This window comes from Rhinopithecus roxellana, chromosome 9 (assembly GCF_007565055.1).
Source record: "Rhinopithecus roxellana isolate Shanxi Qingling chromosome 9, ASM756505v1, whole genome shotgun sequence".
Lineage (NCBI taxonomy): Eukaryota > Metazoa > Chordata > Mammalia > Primates > Cercopithecidae > Rhinopithecus > Rhinopithecus roxellana.
The window spans coordinates 114,637,835-114,657,590 of NC_044557.1; the positions used below are offsets into that span (position 1 = coordinate 114,637,835).

General features: G+C 49.7%; 1 protein-coding gene across 1 annotated transcript; it reads right to left on the reverse strand.

Annotated features, from left to right (window-relative positions):
* Nucleotides 1-1,326: 1,326 nt before the first annotated feature.
* CLU (clusterin) lies at nucleotides 1,327-18,585 on the reverse strand. The gene is given in 10 exon segments (XM_010378119.2): nucleotides 1,327-1,584; nucleotides 1,807-1,982; nucleotides 3,156-3,385; nucleotides 7,581-7,685; nucleotides 8,215-8,626; nucleotides 9,648-9,818; nucleotides 12,514-12,662; nucleotides 14,069-14,194; nucleotides 18,461-18,549; nucleotides 18,551-18,585. Coding segments are annotated over 10 exon segments (1,503 nt in total). The 3' UTR covers nucleotides 1,327-1,574.
* Nucleotides 18,586-19,756: the final 1,171 nt, after the last annotated feature.

The window sequence follows — 19,756 nt, forward strand, 5'->3', positions numbered from 1 at the left end:
AAATTAGCTGGGTGTGGTGGTATGTGCCTATAGTCCCAGCTACTCAGGAGGCTGAGGCAGGAGAACTGCTTGAACCTTGGAGTTGGAGGTTGTAGTGAGCCAAGATCGCACGCTGCACTCCAACCTGGGCAACAGAGTGAGACTCCATCTCAAAAAAAAAAAAAAAAAACAGAAGCAGCAACCAAAAAACCCACTGAATATAGTGACTGCCAGAGTCTAGTAACATAATGGAAAAGAGAAAGTAACTTTTGAAACAGTGTGACATTAATGTGACATATACTTTACAATTATGATCACTTAAACAAATACCTCTGACCCCATAATCCTAATTAATGTATATCATTAAGTGAATCACACTGCCTTTACTCTGAATTTCCTTGACAGCCATACTAAAATACTTACCTTGGACATAAGCTAAGCTTTAAGTTTGTTGTTTATAACTTCAAAGAGAGACAAGGGACAGTGACTTAAGAATATTCTAAGCTATAAATTTACATGTGTACTTTGCTACACACCTGGCATGCAGCCAGATGAGTTTTGTTCCATTGCAGTACGTCTGATGACCAGAATTCTATAGAGAACATTAATGAACGAAAAGCCTGAGCTTTAAGACTGAGATTGGTACCATGAGTAGTCATGGCCACCTGCTGGCAGCAGTAGGGTGCTGCAGTCCAGCTATGGTTCAGATTAAAAGCAGAGAAACTCCTGTGGTCCAGGGAAAGATATGAAGACCATATAAACTGGCAGTGGACGGGAAATGCCAGTAAAGAAGGTGCCCCTGGGATGCTGAGCTCTTACAACTCGCAATCAACAGCTCTTACAAATAAAACTGCTGCAGAAGTAACAGCTCTTACAAATAAAACTGGTCATTTGGACTTCTGGGCACCAAATGTTTTCACAAGGAAAACATCAATTTTGCGTTATAATACTAAGTATATCTTACTGTTACTGCTTCTTCGCCTTAACTTTCAGCATATTCCTTTAGGAGATTGACATGCCTTGGTCAGAATACATTGACAGTTTTATAATAGAACAGAAAAGCTTCAGTTTTCAGGAATATATTTTAGTTGGCTTGTTGAGAGAGAGACATCAGGGAGAGACATCTCTCTTCCTGAAAGCAAGCAATTCTTGAAGTAGATCAACCTTGTCATCATATCCCTTTTATTCTCCACTGTATGACAGTCCCTGTAGCATCTTAGCCACTGCTTTTTTGTTTTTACTTATTTTCCACCCCACCTACCCCCCACCACCGCCCGCCCCCAATAGCAAAATGAAGACATGCTGGGAAGCCAGCAACTCGACATAAAAAGAGGACCCTCCATGCACTCAGCTCACAAGACAGTTTTATTGAATTAGTTGCATGCAGGGGCAGTTCTGTTCTTCCCATGAGCAGCAGATTCGAGTGTTAGAGTGCAGGATCCAGAGCGGGGAGTGGCTGGGCGAAGTTGGGGGCCTGGAGGCTGGGGCCTGGTCACTTGGTGACATGCAGAGCTCTCTCTGGGGGGCGGGTTGCAGCTCATCTCGGGGGAGCTGGACTCAGATGCCCCCGTAGGTCCAAAAGCAACATTCACATCTCACTCCTCCCTGAAATAAAAAAGAGTAATCCACCAAATAAAACATCCCCCAAAGGAAAAACAAAATTCCCCGTAACTTCCTGGCTTTGTTCTTGGGCTCTGGCTCCAGGTGGAGTCATTCCCACCAGGCTATGGAGTCTGCACTTCGTTTGTTTTTTTGTTTGTTTGTGTTTTTTGGCTCCCCGAGACTCACTGGGCCCTGCAGGCTGGCAGGAAAGGCCCGCCTGCTTACCTTTGCTTTTTGCGGTATTCCTGCAGCGCTTTCTCCGCCACAGTCTCCATAAATTTAGGGTTCTTCCTGGAGACCTCTACAGGGACCGTCACAGTGATGGGATCAGAGTCAAAGAGCTTCACGACCACCTCAGTGACACCGGAAGGAACATCTGAGTCAGAAGTGTGGGAAGCCACCTAAATTGAACAAAAGAAAAGAGAAGAGCTGAAACACTGTGGTCAAAATGAGTGCATTTTGCAACAGAAGTCAGGCTTCTAATAGGGAAGTCCTCCCGCTCCTCTAAGAAAACCTAGAGAGCTGACCCCAGTGCTTCTTACGCATCTAGACATCAGTACAGTTCAGTGGACAAGTGACCTGGTTCACAGACACTCATGTGTTGGGGCAAATGCCATCTGCAAATGACCAGCCCAGGGAGCACCCCAAAGAATAAAAGTGGTTTCCAAACATTTGCTTTGGGCAGCCATTGGTCAGACTAGAGTAGAAAAGGAATCCAGGGGGCCTGGAGGGAAGAAAGAAAAGAAAAAGAAGAGTGCCCAGTACTAGAAATAAGTTTTTTTTTATTTGATTTTTTTATTTTATATGTTATTTTGTGTGTGTGTTTTTTTTTTTTTTTTTTGGTTTGTTTGTTTAAGAGACAGAGTCTCACTCTGTCACCCAGGCTAGAGTGCCGTGGTGTGATCACAGCTCACTGCAGCCTCCACCTCTGGGCTCAGGCAATCCTCCCACCTCAGCCTCCTGAATAGCTGGGACTACAAGTGTGTGCCACCACACCTGGCTGATTTTTGTATTTTTTGTAGAGAGGGAATCTTGCTATGTCGCCCAGACTGGTCTGAAATTCCTAGCCTCAAGCATTTCTCTTGCCTCGGCCTCCCAAAGTGCTGGGATTACAGGCATGAGCCACCATATCTGGCCGAGAGAGAACCTTTTATCACTGGCAGAGAATGATGTACTAATTCACAAGCCATTTTACATGCCAGAGGGCAGCCATGTAGCTCTGAGGAAAGGACAGAGGCTTCTGGTTTATTCATAGGTTTGTGCACCAAAACAAAAACAACAACAACAAAATACAGGCTTGGCAGTCAGGCAGTCAGGTTCGAATACCCACCCAAGTCACCCATCAGCTATCACACCTTGGACCTTGGCCAAGCTATGGAACCTCTCTTACTTTACTCCTCTGTAAAATAGTTATATTTTCCCTGAGTGGGTGATAAGGCTTCCAGGCAACAAGGGCACCTAACGTTTTCTATTTCCTGCCATGTGATAGATGCTTGGTCAAAAGCACATGTGCCCCTGCTCCCCATCACAGCTCGGGCTCCCCAACCACAGCATGTGGCTGGGACACAGCTCACCGTGGTGACCCGCAGATAGTACTGGTCTTCGCCTTGCGTGAGGTTTGCCAGCCGGGACACCCAGTTAAACTGCTCGTTCAGCTGCTCCAGCAAGGAGGAGGTGTTGAGCATCTTCCACTGGTAGGACTGCAGCAGCTCGTTGTATTTCCTGGTCAACCTCTCAGCGACCTGGAGGGAGTCGTTGAGCTCCCGCCGCAGCTGAGCCTGGGAGGGGTTGTTGGCCGAACAGTCTGCCCAGAGATGGAAGAAACGAAAGGCAGAGGTGTGAAGGGAAGGCTACAAAGGGATAGAAGCATGAATGAATGGCAGTCAGGACATGCAGCTGGGAACAAAAGCAGTGCTTCCCTAAGGGAAGGGCCACAAACTGGAATTGTCCACAACAAAATAAAGGTTTTGCCTCGGACTGTGAATCTAGATGCTGCTTCCATCATCCAGAAAGTCTTTTGGGTTTTTTGTTTTTGTTTCTGTTTTTTTGAGACAGAATTTTGCTCTGTTGCCTAGGCTGGAGTACAGTGGCGAGATCTCGGCTCACTGCAGCCTCGACTTCCCAGGCTCAGGCTATCCTCCAACCTCAGCCTCCTGAGTAGCTGGGGCTACAGGCACATACCACCATGCCCAGGTAATTTTTGCATTTTTTGTAGAGATGGGGTTTCTCTCTGTTTCCCAGGCTGGTCTCAAACTCCTGGGCTCAACCAGTCTGCCCAAAGTGCTGGGATTACAGGTGTGAGCCACCACGCCCAGCCTGAGAAGCCTTGCTCTGGAAAAATATGTCGGCTGACCTAAACAGTGTGCTTCGTGACATCATTGATTTATCTTCGGGTGCCAGAGCCTTATCTCTTGTGACAAACTGTGTTGACCACACTTCCAAAAGCACTGATCTCAAGTTCTCCTTGTTCTCAGATCTGGAGTGGCTCTCACTGCCCTAGTCCCTCCCAGGAATCATTTCCAGAGAGAAGGAATATTACTCACAGCTGCCACTTGTGTGGTACTGCCTGCATCCCAGACACCACAGAAAGTTCTCTCTGGATATTCTTTTTCCCTAAGATTGGATCTGTTCTGACTTAAGGATTAGCACTCCTATTTGACCAATAATGAAACTGAGGTCCACAGAAGTAGTAATAAGTAGCTTACCTACAGCCATAGAAGAAATGATCTCTGGGCCCAGGATTGAACCAAGGTCTTCAGCTCTAAAGCTTGGGCTCTTCCTACCCTGGGTCTGTGGTTCTGGACAATCCTCCAAGATTGTCTTTTTTTTTTTTTTTTTTTTTTGAGACAGAGTTTCGCTCTTGTTGCCCAGGCTGGAGTGCAATGGCGTGACCTGGCTCACTGCAACCTCCACCTCCCGGGTTCAAGCAATTCTCCTGCCTCAGCCCTCAGAGTAGCTGGGATTACAGGTGCCTGCCACCACCCCCGGGTGATTTTTTTGTATTTTTAGGAGAGACGGAGTTTCACCATGTTGGCTAGGCTGGTCTCAAACTCCTGACCTCAGGGAACCCACCCACTTCGGCCTCTCAAAGTGCTGGGATTACAGGCATGAGCCAATGCACCCAGTCCAAGTTTGTCTTTTGAGCATATCTGCAGAGGTGGCAGTTCCGGTGCCAAGAGTTCATGCAGCTGACGCACTGGCACCTGGTGGCCAGGGGTCCTTGCCCACCTACCTGCCCGCCCATGGCTGGTCACTGAGTTCATCAAGAGAGCAGGGAAAAGATAATTCATTCCTCTTGGCCCTGAGCTGCAAGTTGTCAGATTCATTAAGAGCTGGAAACTGCCCACTAGCTCTTAAAACTACTGTTTTTCTCCCCCTAAGTTATTTCAAAAATATCCAGAGGCAGGTACATCAGACGTGAGTTAGGGGAAGGGAGATTTTGCCTATGCTTTAGGACGATGACTGCGATTATTTATAGTAAAATAAAATGTTAGATGGGGAAAGAAACAGAATTACTAATAAGATGCCAGGTTGAAAATAAATATGTAATAAATAATCTTCACTATTTTACCAAAAAATAATTTTAAAATAAAAAAATCAGCCAGGCGTGGTGGCTCACACCTGTAATCCCAGCACTTTGGGAGGCTGAGGCAGGCTGATCACTTGAGGTCACGAGTTTGAGACCAGCCTGGCCAATATGGTGAAACCCTGTCTCTATTAAAAATACAAAAATTAGCCAGGCATGGTGGCACACAGCTGTAGTCCCAGCTACACAGGGGGCTGGGGCAGGAGAATCACTTGAACCCAGGAAGCAGAGGTTGCAGCGAGTGAAGACTGCGCTGCCGCATTCCAGCCTGGGTGACAGAGCGAGACCCTGTCTTAAAAAAAATAAAATAAAATAAGAAAAATCCTTGAGAGCCGAGGCTTAGTCTAGAATAGAGGCTCTCTACTGGGGTGACGCTGTCGCCCAGGGAGATTTAGCAAGTTCTGAAGTTGGTTGTCACAACGATGGGAAGGGAGCTGCTGTCCTCTAGTGGGTAGAGGCCAGGAGTGCTGCCAAACACCCTGAACTGCTCAGGACAGCCCCCCACGACAAAGAATGACCTGGCCCAAAATGTCGGCACTGCTCACACCTATAATCCCAGCACTCTGGGAGGCCGAGGTAGGAGGATCACTTGAGCCCAGGAGTTGGAGACCAGCTTGGGCAACATAGCAAGACCCCATCTCTACTAAAAATAAAAAAATTAGCCAAGCATGGTGGCACACCCGTGTAGTCTGTTACTCAGGAGGCTGAGGCAGGAGGATCAGGCTGCAGCCACTGGGTGATAGAGAGAGACCCTGTCTCAAAAAAAAAAAAAAAAAAAAAAAAAAAATCAATAGCGCTGAAATTGAGAAATCCTGGTCTAGAGGTCCCAGGCAGTACATGCTTATATGGTTGCAAGCACCTTAAATAACAGTAGGCAGTCCTCTTCAGTGTGGACTATTTAGCTTAGCTTACAGAATTACTCTTACCAATAATCCTCTAAGAATCTATCTCAGGCCAGGCACAGTGGCTCACACCTGTAATCCCAGAACTTTGGGAGGCTGAGGTGGGCAGATTACTTGAGGTCAGGAATTCAAGACCAGCCTGGCCAACATAGTGAAACCCTGTCTCTACTAAAAATGCAAAAATTAGCTGAGTGTGGTGGTGCACACCTGCATTCCCAGCTACTGAGGAGGCTGAGGCAGGAGAACCACTTGAACCCAGGAGGCAGAGGTTGCAGTGAGCCAAGATAGAACCACTGCACTCTCAGCTGTAATCAATGACGGTTAAGATTGGCGCCAGACCCAAGCCCAGCCTGCAACAAGAGAGTAAAAATCAGCACAGAGGTCCAACCTGGGCCCAGGCATCTGGACATCTTTTCTTCAGGCCCTAACGTGACTAACTTTCTTGTGGTGAGGTACCATGTAATTGATGCCACTCTGTGATATTTTTATAGAAAAAGCCCCAAGGCCTGGTTGTGCACTCATCTGCAGTGACTTCCACTTCAGCCTCTTAAAGCACGACTGTTTATTTTGCAGTGGCTTCTAAAATTACAGGAGTGAGGCTAGGAATGTTTAACTAGACCCTGGCGGCCTGCTATGGGAAACTCAAAGTAAGCATTAAGTAAGAGCAAAGCCACCAGATCGATAAGCTGTTTACAAGGGGAAACAATTAACTCTTTCTGAGTATAAACTGCTGTGTACCAGGAACTAGTCCAAACACTGTCACAGCTGTTATCTCTAAGTGGAAAGAAGTTAACCCATAACGAGAGCTGGTGAAACGGAGGGGGACAGTTGAAGGGAAATATTCCCTTTGCCTAAGGGATCAACCAGCCGACCAAAGGGACTATTGCTTGGATGCCCACGTACTGAGATCTGTGACTTCTGTGGCCAGAGGCTGCGAGGGGCCCCGGGAGAGAACACAGCGCCCTAGGATTGAAGCCCAGCTCACCCATGTCAGGGTCAATCTTGGATAAGTTATTAACCTTTTTATGGCTCAGTTTCCTCAGAGGGTCATTCTGAGGAAATGTATGTCGAGTGTTTAGAACAGTGCCTGGCCTCTGGTCAGTTTTGTTAAACAAAATACATACTGTCTACAATTTCATAATCTGCAGAGGGAAATGAAGATGCCTACAACGCTTGGTACTTGGGAACAGAATCACTGAGGAGTCCCAGGGGGATGGCTTTTTTCGACAAGCTTTTTTCAACACGGGCCCGATGGGGTGGAGGGCACTTTTACATCTCTATCGATGTCTCACCGACTTCAGCGACAGCCTTGCATCATCATCTCATTCTAAGACGAGGAACCCAAGCTGCGTGAAGCTCAGGACCTGCCCCAGGTCACAGCCCAAAGGCGGTAGAGCTGGAATCCAAACGCTTATCTGTCTGACACCATAAAGGCAGTACCAGTGAGGCCCCAGTGACCCCAGGACACAAGGTATCGGAGGGGGTGGCTTGTGGTCTGGACCCTGACTCACCCACAGACAAGATCTCCCGGCACTTGTCACACTGGTCCTTCATCCGCAGGCAGCCTGTGGAGTTGTGGCGGATCTCCCGGCACACAGCCCGGTCGTCGTCACCTTCTGGGGACACACAAGGGAAGAAGAGTCAGTCATCCAGCCATGCAGAGATGGAACCCGCTGATTCCTATTGTTATTTTTATTTATTTTTTATTTTAGAGACAGGGTCTCACTCTGTTGCCCAGGCTGAAGTGCAATGGTGCAATCATAGATCACTGCAGCCTCCAACTTCTAGGCTCAGGTGACTCTCTTGCCTCAGCCTCCCAAGTAGCTGGGACTACAGGTGTGTACCACCACACCCGGTTAATTTTTTTAAGTTTTTATTTTTGTAGAGACAGGATCTCACTGTCTTGGCCAGGCTGGTCTCAAATTCCTGGCCTCAAATGATCCTCCTGCCTTGGCCTCCCAAAGTGCTGACATCACAGGCATGAGCCACCACGCCCAGCTCAGTTCTTTTCCTCTTTAAATAAGAGTAATATCACCCTTGTGATATTGCTGGGGAAAAATCGAGATGACACCCACTGAGCCCTCGGCATGGTTCTCCGCATCTAACGGGCTGCTCAAAAGGCTGTGAGCTTCCACCCCTTCTCACCTCGTATGAATTCCGTGGGTGGGTGCTGGAAGGCCGGGCTGTGGAAGTGGATATCCATGGCCTGCTGAGCCTCGTGTATCATCTCAAGGAAGGGCTGGAACATGGCGTGGAAGTTCAGGGGCTCATACGGAGAAAAGGGCATCAAGCTGCGGACGATGCGGGACTTGGGAAAGAAGAAGTGAGGCCTCCGGTGGGGCAGGCTGAAGGGCAGGAAGTGGTAGGAGTCTTGGGGCTCCCGGGCGAAGAATCTGTCCTGGAAGAGCTCGTCCATGATGCTGGATGCGCGGCTGAAGCGGTCCTGCATGACATCCATCATGTGTGTCTGCTGCCGGTCGTTCTCCAGCAGGGAGTCGATGCGGTCGCCGTTTATCCAGAAGTAGAAGGGTGAGCTCTGGTTCAGGAACTCCTCGAGCTGGGACAGCCAGCATGGGCACAGTTAGGAGAAGCTCACCAAGGCCATGGCCTTCTGGCCTCCCACTCCCCGGGGAGCCAGGCCAGGCCCTGCCCATGGCTGTAACAGTCACATAGCAAGTGACCAACAGCCCAGCTGGACCAGCCCCCAGCACCCCAACTGTCAGGTCCATGCCCTTTCCTTTTACCTCCCTCCATGGGGGACAGTTTTGAGACACCTGGGAGGCCATAAGAGTCACAAGGCCCAACATTTCAGGTTCATCCACGGTCATCTTTGGCCACCGATGATATCCACCCCCTGCTCAGCTAAGGGCCAACTGATGTGACTTCAGGGACTGGAGCAATTCACTGAGTCCCAATCAAAAAAGTCCTGCAGCAGAGGACAGGAGCAATACTAATATACTTAAAAAATCTTACATTGGCTAGGCACAGTGGCACACATCTGTAATCCCAATAATTACAGAGGCCAAGGTAGGAGGATTACTTGAGCTTAGGAGTTTGAGACCAGCCTGGGCAACATGGCCAAACTCCATGTTTACAAAAAAAATACAAAAAGTAGCTGGGTATGGTGGTGCGTGCCTGTGGTCCCAGCTACTTGGGAGGCTGAGGTGGGAGGATCACCTGAATCCAGGAGGTCAAAGCTGCAGTGAAACATGATCACACCACTGCACTCCAGCCTGGGTGACAGAGTGAGACCCTGTCTCAAAAAAAAAAATTAAAAAGTTATTAAATCCTTCCACATAAGTGGACACAGGGCTCTGCCATCCCACGAAGCGGTTATGTCATCCAGCTAAGCACTGCTGCATGAGTTTTCTAAGAGAAGGTAGATACCTGGCCTACATCCTTTTGATGACTCCACTCTCACTACTCATGCCAGACATTACCAATGGAGCATGGCACTCTGGGCCCCAATGCAGCCAGCCAATACTAATCAATTGCATCTGGCATGTGGAATGAAGCATATTTCACTAGGCTCCCATCCTTCCCCACTCAGCCTTGGCCATTGATGTGTCCCTTTTCACCTGGCGGCCAACCAGGCCCGAGCCACTTCTGCAGACGCGTGCGTAGAACTTCATGCAGGTCTGTTTCAGACAGGGCTTACACTCTTCCCAGAGGGCCATCATGGTCTCATTGCACACTCCTGGGAACTCCTTCAGCTTTGTCTCAGATTCCCTGGTCTCATTTAGGGCATCCTACAGGAAGACACGAGGCTGGCTAAGTCACACAGAGACCACAGGCTCACACACTCAAGGAGGTGCTGGGTGCCAGGCCCTCTGCCCAGGGCAGGCCTTCCCACAGGATGGCCACCCAACATGCAAGTGTGCACCCCTGCTCCAGTTCAGGGTTCCCTTCATTCACCCACCTGGAATCCCCTTCCCACTCGGCTTGAAGAATCCACTCATCCTTTAAGATCCAACTGTTCCCTAACTCCTAGAAGCTTCCCAACTCCTGGAACCCAGGTGGACAGCACCTCTCTCTCACTGAAGCCTCATTTTCTATTCTCTGTTTCTGGTGTTTAAATTTCATCTTCCAAAGCAGGCTGCAGACTCCCTGAATCTTATCTTTCTATTGCAACCATGCCCCCTGGCATGCAAAGGGAATGGCAGGCTTTCAACACCAAAGCCACACCAGCTGTCACAATTCTCTAATGGGTCCTTGCCACTTGACCCAATAATTCTCTAAGAATCTATCTCAGGCCAGGTGCAGTGGCTCACACCTGTAATCCCAGCACTTTGGGAGGCCAAGGTGGGCATATTACTTGAGGTCAGAAGTTCAAGACCAGCCTGGCCAGCATGGTGAAACCCCGACTCTACTAAAAATACAAAAATTAGCTGGTGTGGTGGTGCACACTTGCACTCCCAGCTACTTGGGAAACTGAGGCAGGAGAATCGCTTGAACCCGCGAGGTTGCAGTGAACCGAGGTCAAACCACTACACTCTAGCCTGGGTGACAGAGCGAGACTCTGTCTCAAAAAACAAAACAAAACAAAACAAAGACTCTACCTCAAAGGAATCCGCTGACAAAGAAAAAGATGCTTAAAAATATTCGGTACAGTATTGTCTTATGGAAAAAACAAAAATCAGAATCAACCCAGATGCTTAAAAAAGACATGTTAAACAAACTGGTTCCTACAAAGAGTAAATGGTACATCATTACAAAGGATGTTTATAGTCCATTTTGAATATTATCATATGTACTCTTTATGTCAAAAATTCATAATTTTGTACATAGCCACTGTCAAAAAAGCACAGAGGAAAAGAATAGGAATAAATATATCAAACGTTAACAGTGACTTGTCCTTGGGCAAAAGGATTATGGAAAAACTTTTCCTCTTCTACTTTTCTATATTAAAGTCTCTATAAATGAGTGTGTTAGTCTTCAAAAAAAATTAGCCTATCCACACCCAGAGTTACGTGAGGTCTTTGTCCTGCTCCATCACTCCCTGTCCGCTGCTGGGCAAAGACAGCCCACCTCCCACTGAGCCAAGACACAAGTGCCACCCATGCTGCCTACTTCCTTTCCTTCTGGCTCACCTACTCCTCAACTAAGATGTAGCTCTTAGTTGTAGCTCTTTGAGACACGCTCTTTTCTCCAAATGTGATGTGCTTTATTATAAAACCAGAATTGTTGAATGCCAGACTCCAGTGATAACCACAAAAGTGTGAGCATGAGACATGCTCCTTCCCCAGGAGCTATCTGAGGATTCTCATAAAATGGTGAGAACTGGCCTGTTAATCCCAGCACTTTGGGAGGCCAAGGCAGGCAGACCAAGAGGCCAAGGTTAAGAGTTCGAGACCAGCCTGGCCAATATGGTGAAACCCCACCTCTACTAAAAATACAAAAAAGTAGCCGGGTGTGGTGGCACGTGCCTGTAATCCCAGCTACTCAGGAGGCTGAGGCGGAGAATCGCTTGAACCCTGGAGGTGGAGGTTGCCGTGAGCTGAGATCGCGCCATTGCACTCCAGCCTGGGCAACAGAGCAAGACTCTATCTCAAAAAAAAAAAAAAAAAAAAAAAAAGAATGGTGAGAACTGATACTGAGGCCAAGAAAGGGCATGAAGCTTGAAAAAAAGGTAGAGCTGCATCCAGGCCAGCATTCTCTGAAGTGGCTCCCATGGAGCTGTGCTCAAAGCAGCCAGAAAAAAAAAATTATAAAATGAATTCCCTGGTCAATTTGGAAAACTCTAGGTTTCGTGGAGTTACACAGGTTTCTTTACTGCAGAACTTCTCAGAGCCTTTGAAATGCTTTTAACATGCATGATGGATCATGAAGCTGGCAGGTAGCTACATCTTAGCATCTGAAGTAGGGCAACTGTGAGAGGAGGTTTGTAGGATACTCTTAAAGAGACTTGATTTCTTAAGTAAGTTGTTCATTGAATTATAGTGTTTTAGTTTTGTCGAATCATTAAGCACAGGCTAGACCTGCTATATCCACTACTAGGCTTAAGATGTTTCTTTATGAAGTAGTCCAGAACTCTAGGAAGACGTGGGGTGCAGTGTGCCTGCCTTAACCCTAACCGTATCAACCCTACTAGATAAGCTTCCTGAAGGTTGGACACCACCCTCATCTGGGCCCCCGCCACCACCCCATCCAGAGCCTGCTTGGAACTACTATGTGGTCAGGGTTTAGAAGCATCTATTGAAATGAATCTGGGCATTAGCCCCTGGGCCAGGCTTATAACAAAACCTGATCCAAGATCTCACTCCCTGATGCTTTCAAAAGCGAATGAACCTTTCCTACTTCTTAACTACAGCCCCAGCATCAGCTGACACAGCCTGGGAGGACTGCAGGTCACCATGGCAACCCAGCAAGGCACTGTGCAGTGACCCCCTCCCTCCCCTCCAGTGGGATGGTCAAGGCAGGGCGGCGTTCGTGGCTTCTCCTGACCTCTTTCTTCTTCTTGGCTTCCTCTAGGTTGCTGAGCAGTGTCTTGCGCTCTTCGTTTGTTTTTTCTATGAGAGTCTTTATCTCTTTCACCCCGTTGACAGCATTTTGAATTTCCTTATTGACGTACTTACTTCCCTGATCGGACATTTCTGCAAGAGAAGTGCAAGAGGTAGCATGAGGCGAGAGGAAGACGTGGCCTCGGGATGTAACCCTGGAATGAACTGGAATGGCCAGAAAGGCCCGTTCAGTTCAGGGCTGTCAAGGCTGGGACCCCCACCCCTGCCAGCAGGCAGCAGCATGGCCCCAGCCTTGCCCTGGCACAGGCTGCCATCACAGGCTCCTTGCTGATTACACCCTACTGCTCAGAAATGCAGACCACGGGAGCTGGCACACTGGCACACCCAGAGCTATGCCCAACCACTGCCATGTGCCCCTGGAGAATGAGCCGGGTGCAGAAGAAACTTGTCAAGGAAAAAAAAAACAAAAACAAAAAACCCAGAAGTGTCAGCTCTGAAGCATCAAAATATAAAATATTGTTATTTTGGACACAAATCTTTCTAGAGTTCAGTTTAACCAGACATGTGTATTTCTTTGTTCCAATGCAGTGCCAGGTGACAGGAATAAGATGAGTAAATAAGGCATAGCACTGGTGACAAATGCAGCAAAACACTGTGTCACCTAAGTGCTACTTCACTGGTATTTATCCCATGCCAAGCACTGCGCCGAACACTTCATGTGCAGTTTACATAATGCTCCAGCCCCCTACCACGCCCACTTCGCAGAGGGAGACATGGGAGGTGTGGTATGAGAAAGGGTCAAAGTGTCAATCAGGTAGGAGGAGTACATCCTGGAGGTCTAACATACAGGTGGTGCTTATAGTTAATAACACCATATTATAACTGGAAATTTGCTAAGAGAGTAGATTTGAAGTCTTCCCACCATCCCACCATAAAAAGTGGTCATCATTTCAATGTATGTGCATTTCAAAACATCATGTCATATACCTTAAATACACACAATTTTTATTTGTTAATTATATTGCAATAAAACGGGGGGTGGGGGCAGTGTCATGAGATCAAGATAGCGGCCCAAAGTCACTCAGCTGAGAAGAGGTGAAACAGACTCACACCCATGTCTGATCTGGGTTTTTAACAATGATCCTGCAGAAGCAGTCAGCTCACAGGAGTGACAAGCTCTGGGTACTCCAAAGGGGAAAGGGATAAGAGCTCCAATGGTCCAGACACAGCTTCGTGGAGGAGGCCTGGGAGCTGGGCCAAGGGGCCTGGGAAGGGAACAGCTGAATGAAATGCAGCAGCCGAAAGTGCTTGGGAAATGCCTGCAAATGCCGGCAGTGTAATGCACGCAGAGCCTGAACCAGGAGCCTGGGAGCTGAGGCTCAGAGAGGGCCCAGACACAGGCACCCAGACCCAGTGCACAAGATAAAAACGGTCTGTAACACTGGGGCCTGATAGAAAGGCACTGAGCGGAGTTGGCTACCCTGCCCTCTGACCTTATCACTCTGTGGCCAGAGGAACATCATGCTTGGTCTACTCACCCTGGAGCTCATTGTCCGAGACTGTCTGGTCCCCCAGGACCTGCCCACTCTCCCAGGTCAGCAGTAGCCCCACAAACAGCAGCAGAGTCTTCATCGTGCCTCCAATTCTGGAGTCCTCGCACGCCTCTGTTTGCAGAGAACAGGAGACCGTCATGGGAACAGCTTAGGCAGCCTGCTGGTGTCCCGCCCACCTGCCGCCTGCAGCAGCTCCCCAGGGCCTCACTGCCCTCGGCTGTCCCCACAGCAGGCACTGCTGCACTTTTATTCCTGAGGAAATGGGGGAAAGGACCAGACTCGCCATGGACACCTCAAATGAAATGCGAAGGCAGGAGGTGCAGGGAGGGAGGGACTGCAGGACAGCAACGTTGAGTGGCCAAAACAAGAACCCTGGCATTGGCGGAGCCAGGCTCTTGTCCAAGCCACATCCTCCCCCGCAATCAGCGAGGCACACAGGCTTTCTGCATCCTGGCCTCCTTGTCCAGAGTGGTATCGATCACGTCAGACACTGAAAATACCCGCCTTAGGTCACGCATCCGTCCCTCCCCATGCCACCTCCACAGAGGGACTGCATCCCACAGACCAGCCACGTCCTCTGCAATGTGCATCTAAATCTTCACCCCAGCAGACACTCCCCATCCACCACAGCGCTGCAGCCCCCAGGGGGTCTCAGCACCACCTGAACTTGATTTTCAAGAGCCAGAGGCAGCAGCAGCCAGCCCTTCACACCGAATCCATCTGCATCCCTAGTGGGAGACTTGGACCTGGCTGCCTGTGCTTTCAGGGGTGGAAGTAGTGGAAGCCAGGAAGGACAATTCCCTTCAGAGAGTAGACAGGGTTCGCAGTGGCCTGAGGAGCAACCTTCCCAGAGAAAAGTCCCTTTGGAAGGATGAGTCCTTTTGCTCTGCCAGGCCCTCCACACTGCCCATCCCCTCTAAGCCCACAGCAGGCTGCCCTGCCAGTGTTCCTGCCACCACTGGGCTGGCTGCCCTGAGCCAGGGGGCACAGGCCACAGCCCCGGTCTTACACAATGGACCCTTTCCCAGAAGCTGAGGCTGTTGCATAAAACAGAAACCACTCCCCCTGCACCCGACCCCTACCATCCCCCCTCCTAAGAACTGCTTATCTGAGCTCACCCATTTCCCATAACAGAACCAACAGGAAGGTGGGGTTCCCCTTCCTGAAATGGTTCACATCCAAAGCCCGCTCAACCCAGCAGGCCCATCTGGACACTCCATAGCACATTAACAAGGAGTGCCTCTCACCAGAAGTAATCAGGCACACAGAGCCAGCGAGCAGCGTGGGAGAAGAGATGGGGTCAGCGCCTTCCCCAGAGACGGGGTGGGTGGTGGAGACCGGGCTCACCAGGAAGGCTGTGGTCTCACGGGCTCTGCCCCAGCTGCCCACTGAGCCCTGAAATGCCTCCAGCAGGAACAGAGCTTTTGTCATGCCAGAGAGACAAAGCCAGCCAGAAACACCTCTCTGCCAGGGGCCCCTGAAAGCAACAACTTCTGGAAAAACCCATTCAGAACTAGGTTCTGACCAGAAGACAGGGTGTTGGGCCCTGAAGAATGGGGCAGCCAAAGGCAAGATGCAGGAAAGGAATTCCAGACTCAGCAGCAGGCATAGAGAGCCTGGGGTCCCTGGTGAGCCATCCAGCTTAGAACTGGGAAGGGGGTTGTTCTTTCACCCAACCCCTCCACCTTAGCAGTGAGGCTGAAGCCCAGAGAGGGCATGGGACTCCCTAGGGCCCACAGCATGCTCATGGGACTCCCTAGGGCCCACAGCATGCTCATGGTAACCCCAGGACGAGAGCCCAGCCCTCCCGACCCCTAGTCCAGTGTTCTTTCCTTGATTCCAAGTCACTTAAATATCTGAGCCTCAGTTTCTTCATCTGTAAAATGGATCTAATCCACACCTCAGAGAGGAGAATGTTGTCTGTAAACAAGAGGATCTTATGTAATCATAGTAAATTCTGACTACTTCAAAATTAGACTGAGGTCTGAGGCTGGGCATTGGCAGTATCTAATCAACATGTCTGGAGAGGGGCAGGAAAACCAAGACAAGCACACAGAGGCCACCTATGGTCCCCCCGACTGTGTGGCTCTGCTTTGGTGAAATGATTGACCACTTTTTAAAGTAGTTATGAATCACTGCAGGGCTGGTTATAATGTTGGTTCTGAGTCAGAATCTGCTTTTCCAGCCAGTCTGCAGGTGATGTGGATGCTGCTGATCCGAGGAATGTTCTAGAACCATGACTGCAGAGCCGACCTCCTTTCCTTTGCTCAGACTCACCTCCCCCCTCATCTCCTCTGCCTCCTGGGAGCCTGGCTGCCAGCTGCTCTGGGTGGAAGAGCCATGTCAAGGCCAAGGCCCTTGAGTCCCCAGCACTACCACACAGCCTCATTCCCCCTAAGAAGGCTTAAACCACCTGGCCTTGCCCCTTCTACCAGAAAAGGCCAGTTCTGTGGACAAAGGGGCTGTGCAGGTGAAGAGAAGGAGGAGATGGGGTGGGGAGCAGGCTGACTTTGAGAGCAACTCTGCTCCAGGCACACCCTCCTGGGAGCTTTGAACTGAGCAACTTCCCAAAACATTTCCAAGCAGGGCAGGGCTGGAGGCTTCAGAAAATCAATGACCTGGTGGGGCGCAGTGATTCACACCTGTCATCCCAGCACTTTGGGAGGCCAAGGCAGGTAGATTACTTGAGGAGTTCGAGACCAGCCTGGCCAAGGTGGTGAAACCCTGTCTCTACTAAAAATACAAAAATAAGCCGGGTGTAGCAGCATGTGTCTGTAGTCCCAGCTACTCAGAGGCTGAGACACGAGAATAGATTGAACCTGGATGGGGGAGGTTGCAGTGAGCTGAGATTGCGCTACTGCACTCCAGCCTGGGCAGCAGAGTGTGATTTGGTCTCAGAAAAATAATAATAATAATAATAATAAAAGAATGAGAGAAAGAGAACACAAGAAAGAAGAAGAACGAAAGAAAGAAAGAAAGAAAGAAGAAAGGAAGAAAGAAAGAGACAAACGGACGAAAGGAAGGAGAAGCAGAAGAAGGCAGGCATGCGAACTTCCGTCTTCCGACCGTCCTTCCTTCCCCTCACCCCTCCCCCCCCCTAAGAAAAGAAAAGAAGAAGAAAGAAAGAAAGAAAATCAATGACCATGAACAGGGAGCTGTGGGGAGGACGGGAAGACAGCGAAGAGGGCAACAGCTGGTGAGGGTTTTAATCCCAAAGCCCCGGCTCTTCTTTGCCTTTTCAAATGGAGAAAACTAAACCAAAAGGAAAATAAGAAAAATAGTCACCTGTAATTCATACCACCCAGAGGCAAATGTTAGCACCGTGGTATATTTCCTTCTGTCTTCCATGCAGTTCATACAATCAGATCCTTTACATTCACCATCTTCAAATATTCTTTAAGAACATACTTTTGTGGCTATGTAATACTCCACTTTCTCACGGACCCAAGTTTATTTTACTATTCTCACAAGATTGGCCGTTTCGGTTGTGCTCAATGCCCCACTATTGTTATAACTTACATTCTCATGGGCATCTTTTTTTTTTTTTTTTGTATCTGTACTTACCTTTAAATTCCTAACCTCTCCCTTTAAAAAAAAATTAAAAATCAGCTTCTTTTTCTTTTCTTTTTTTTTTAACTAGGTCCAGAAATTCTGGAAGATCAGGAGGCTTTGGCTGTAATCCCAATTCTGATACTTATTTGCTGTTTAGTGTTGGCACCAGTCCTAAACCTCTCCAGGTCTCAGATTATCATCTGTAAAATGAGACCGTGGAATCAGAGGTCTGAGGCCTGGTGGATCTTGTGTGACTTTTCTCTAATGCACCTCAGATGCATTAGGAGGCAGAAAAAGTAGGATTTCCGTGGTTGCAGCATATACTTAAATCCGCAGGCTCATACTTACAGGCACAGTGTCCAGAGAGCTAGAGAATTTAGAAGAAAACCAGATGACTCATGCATGCAAGCAGACAGCCACAACTGAGAGATCCGCATCTTCGCAGGGGACATGCTGCAGGAAGGAGCTCCGTGCAGGCCAGCTCCGTCACCTGCTAGCCTGGGTCTCCTGCAACGCGGCAGGTCTCCAAGTCTCAGTTTCCCCATCTTTGCGAAAGGATGATCATTATATCTGCTCTATTTATCCCCCACAGAATTGTGGTTGGAGTTCGTGCGCTCAGGCAGCGGTTGCGCAGGGGCCCCTGGTTCAGCTGCCTGGTGATGGGGCTCCGGCCACCTCCCCTCCCTGGCTTCCTGGGCTCCGTCGAAAGCGCAAGGGTTGTGACTGCGAGCTCTGTCATCCCTCTCTGCCTGGCTACTAAACCCTGCCCGCCCATCCGTCCCGGTGTAGCTCTGCGCAAGGGTAGGGAAGACGGGGACATCTCACCGGTCAGCGGCACCCGGTGCCCGCGCGCTCCTCCTGGCGACGCCGCGTGGTGAGCACTGGGAGGCGCCGTATTTATAGCGGTCGGCTCGCACACACCCACTTTGGGGCTGGCTGCAAACCTGCATGACTCACGCCCAAAGAATGCCGCGGAATGCAAGGGGAGCTTTCTGGAAGCCGGGAGGTGGGGGCCGGTGCAGCACCGGGCTGGGGGCGCCGGGGGGCGCATCATCACCGCGAATGGCTGTGCTGGCTCCAGGGGAGACCCTGAGGTGCGGCCGCTTGGTGCTCCCAGGAGGAAAGAGCCTGAACTCGCTTGCCCAGCTGGGCGCCCCTCTCACGCGGTTAGCCCGGCCCTCGGTCCCAGTCCAAAACACCGTCTCACAGTTCCCTGGCCCCATTGAACTTAACCTTCACGTTACACACGCGCCACTTCTCTTGGCCCATTTAAATAGTAAAGAGTCAGACATAATGAGGGTGGGACGGAGAGGGGCCTTGTGCTGGAAGTATTGAAGGAAGTATTGAAACGCCTTCTCCTGGAAACATCACACTGATGGGGTACCTGGACTGAGCCGCCAGGCCTGGAGGAAACAGAATTGTGTTTAGGAGTGATCAGCGCAGATACCTGGAGAGCCTGAAGGCCTCTCTGGGCTCCTTGATCCACGGAGCTTAAGCAAACACTGTCCCCATCCTCTTGGAACCCAGCTAAGCAGGGTGGGCTTCATGGGTGTGGGACCCTCGCAGATCCACGTTTGGTTTAAGGGGCTACTATGACAGTCTGGAAATTCTTCATAGCTTTTGAACCAGTGGCCCTCAATTTTTATTTTGTATTGAGCCTTCCCAATTAGGAAATCAGATCTGTGTCCAGAGGGGTTTGCTGGTCTCCAACTGCTGAAGTTCCTTCTGCTGAGAGGAGAATCCTGTGGCAGCCACCCCAACCCCTGACAAGGAGGGGGAAATCCAGGAACCCTAGAGGTGCAGCTACTTCTTGGGGAAGAAACTGAGCCGTCCATTTTGGAGCCAGGAATGTTTGAGCCCCAGGAGAGAAGTCAACAGGCTGACAGTTGGGGCAATGGGTGGACAGGGCGGGCACAGGCAGCCCCAATGGGGGTGGTAGACTTTGAAAACCATGTGAAACAAAGGGGCTTAAAGGAGAGCTGTGTGGTCGGGGCTGAGTTTTCCCGTTCAGGAGCAGGACTGTGGAGGCACAACACGGAGGCCCAGTGCCTTGCTTGCCCAACATCCTGGGGCCACTAGGACCCCAGCCCTTTTCAGGAGGCAGCCTGGGGGAATCTTCCA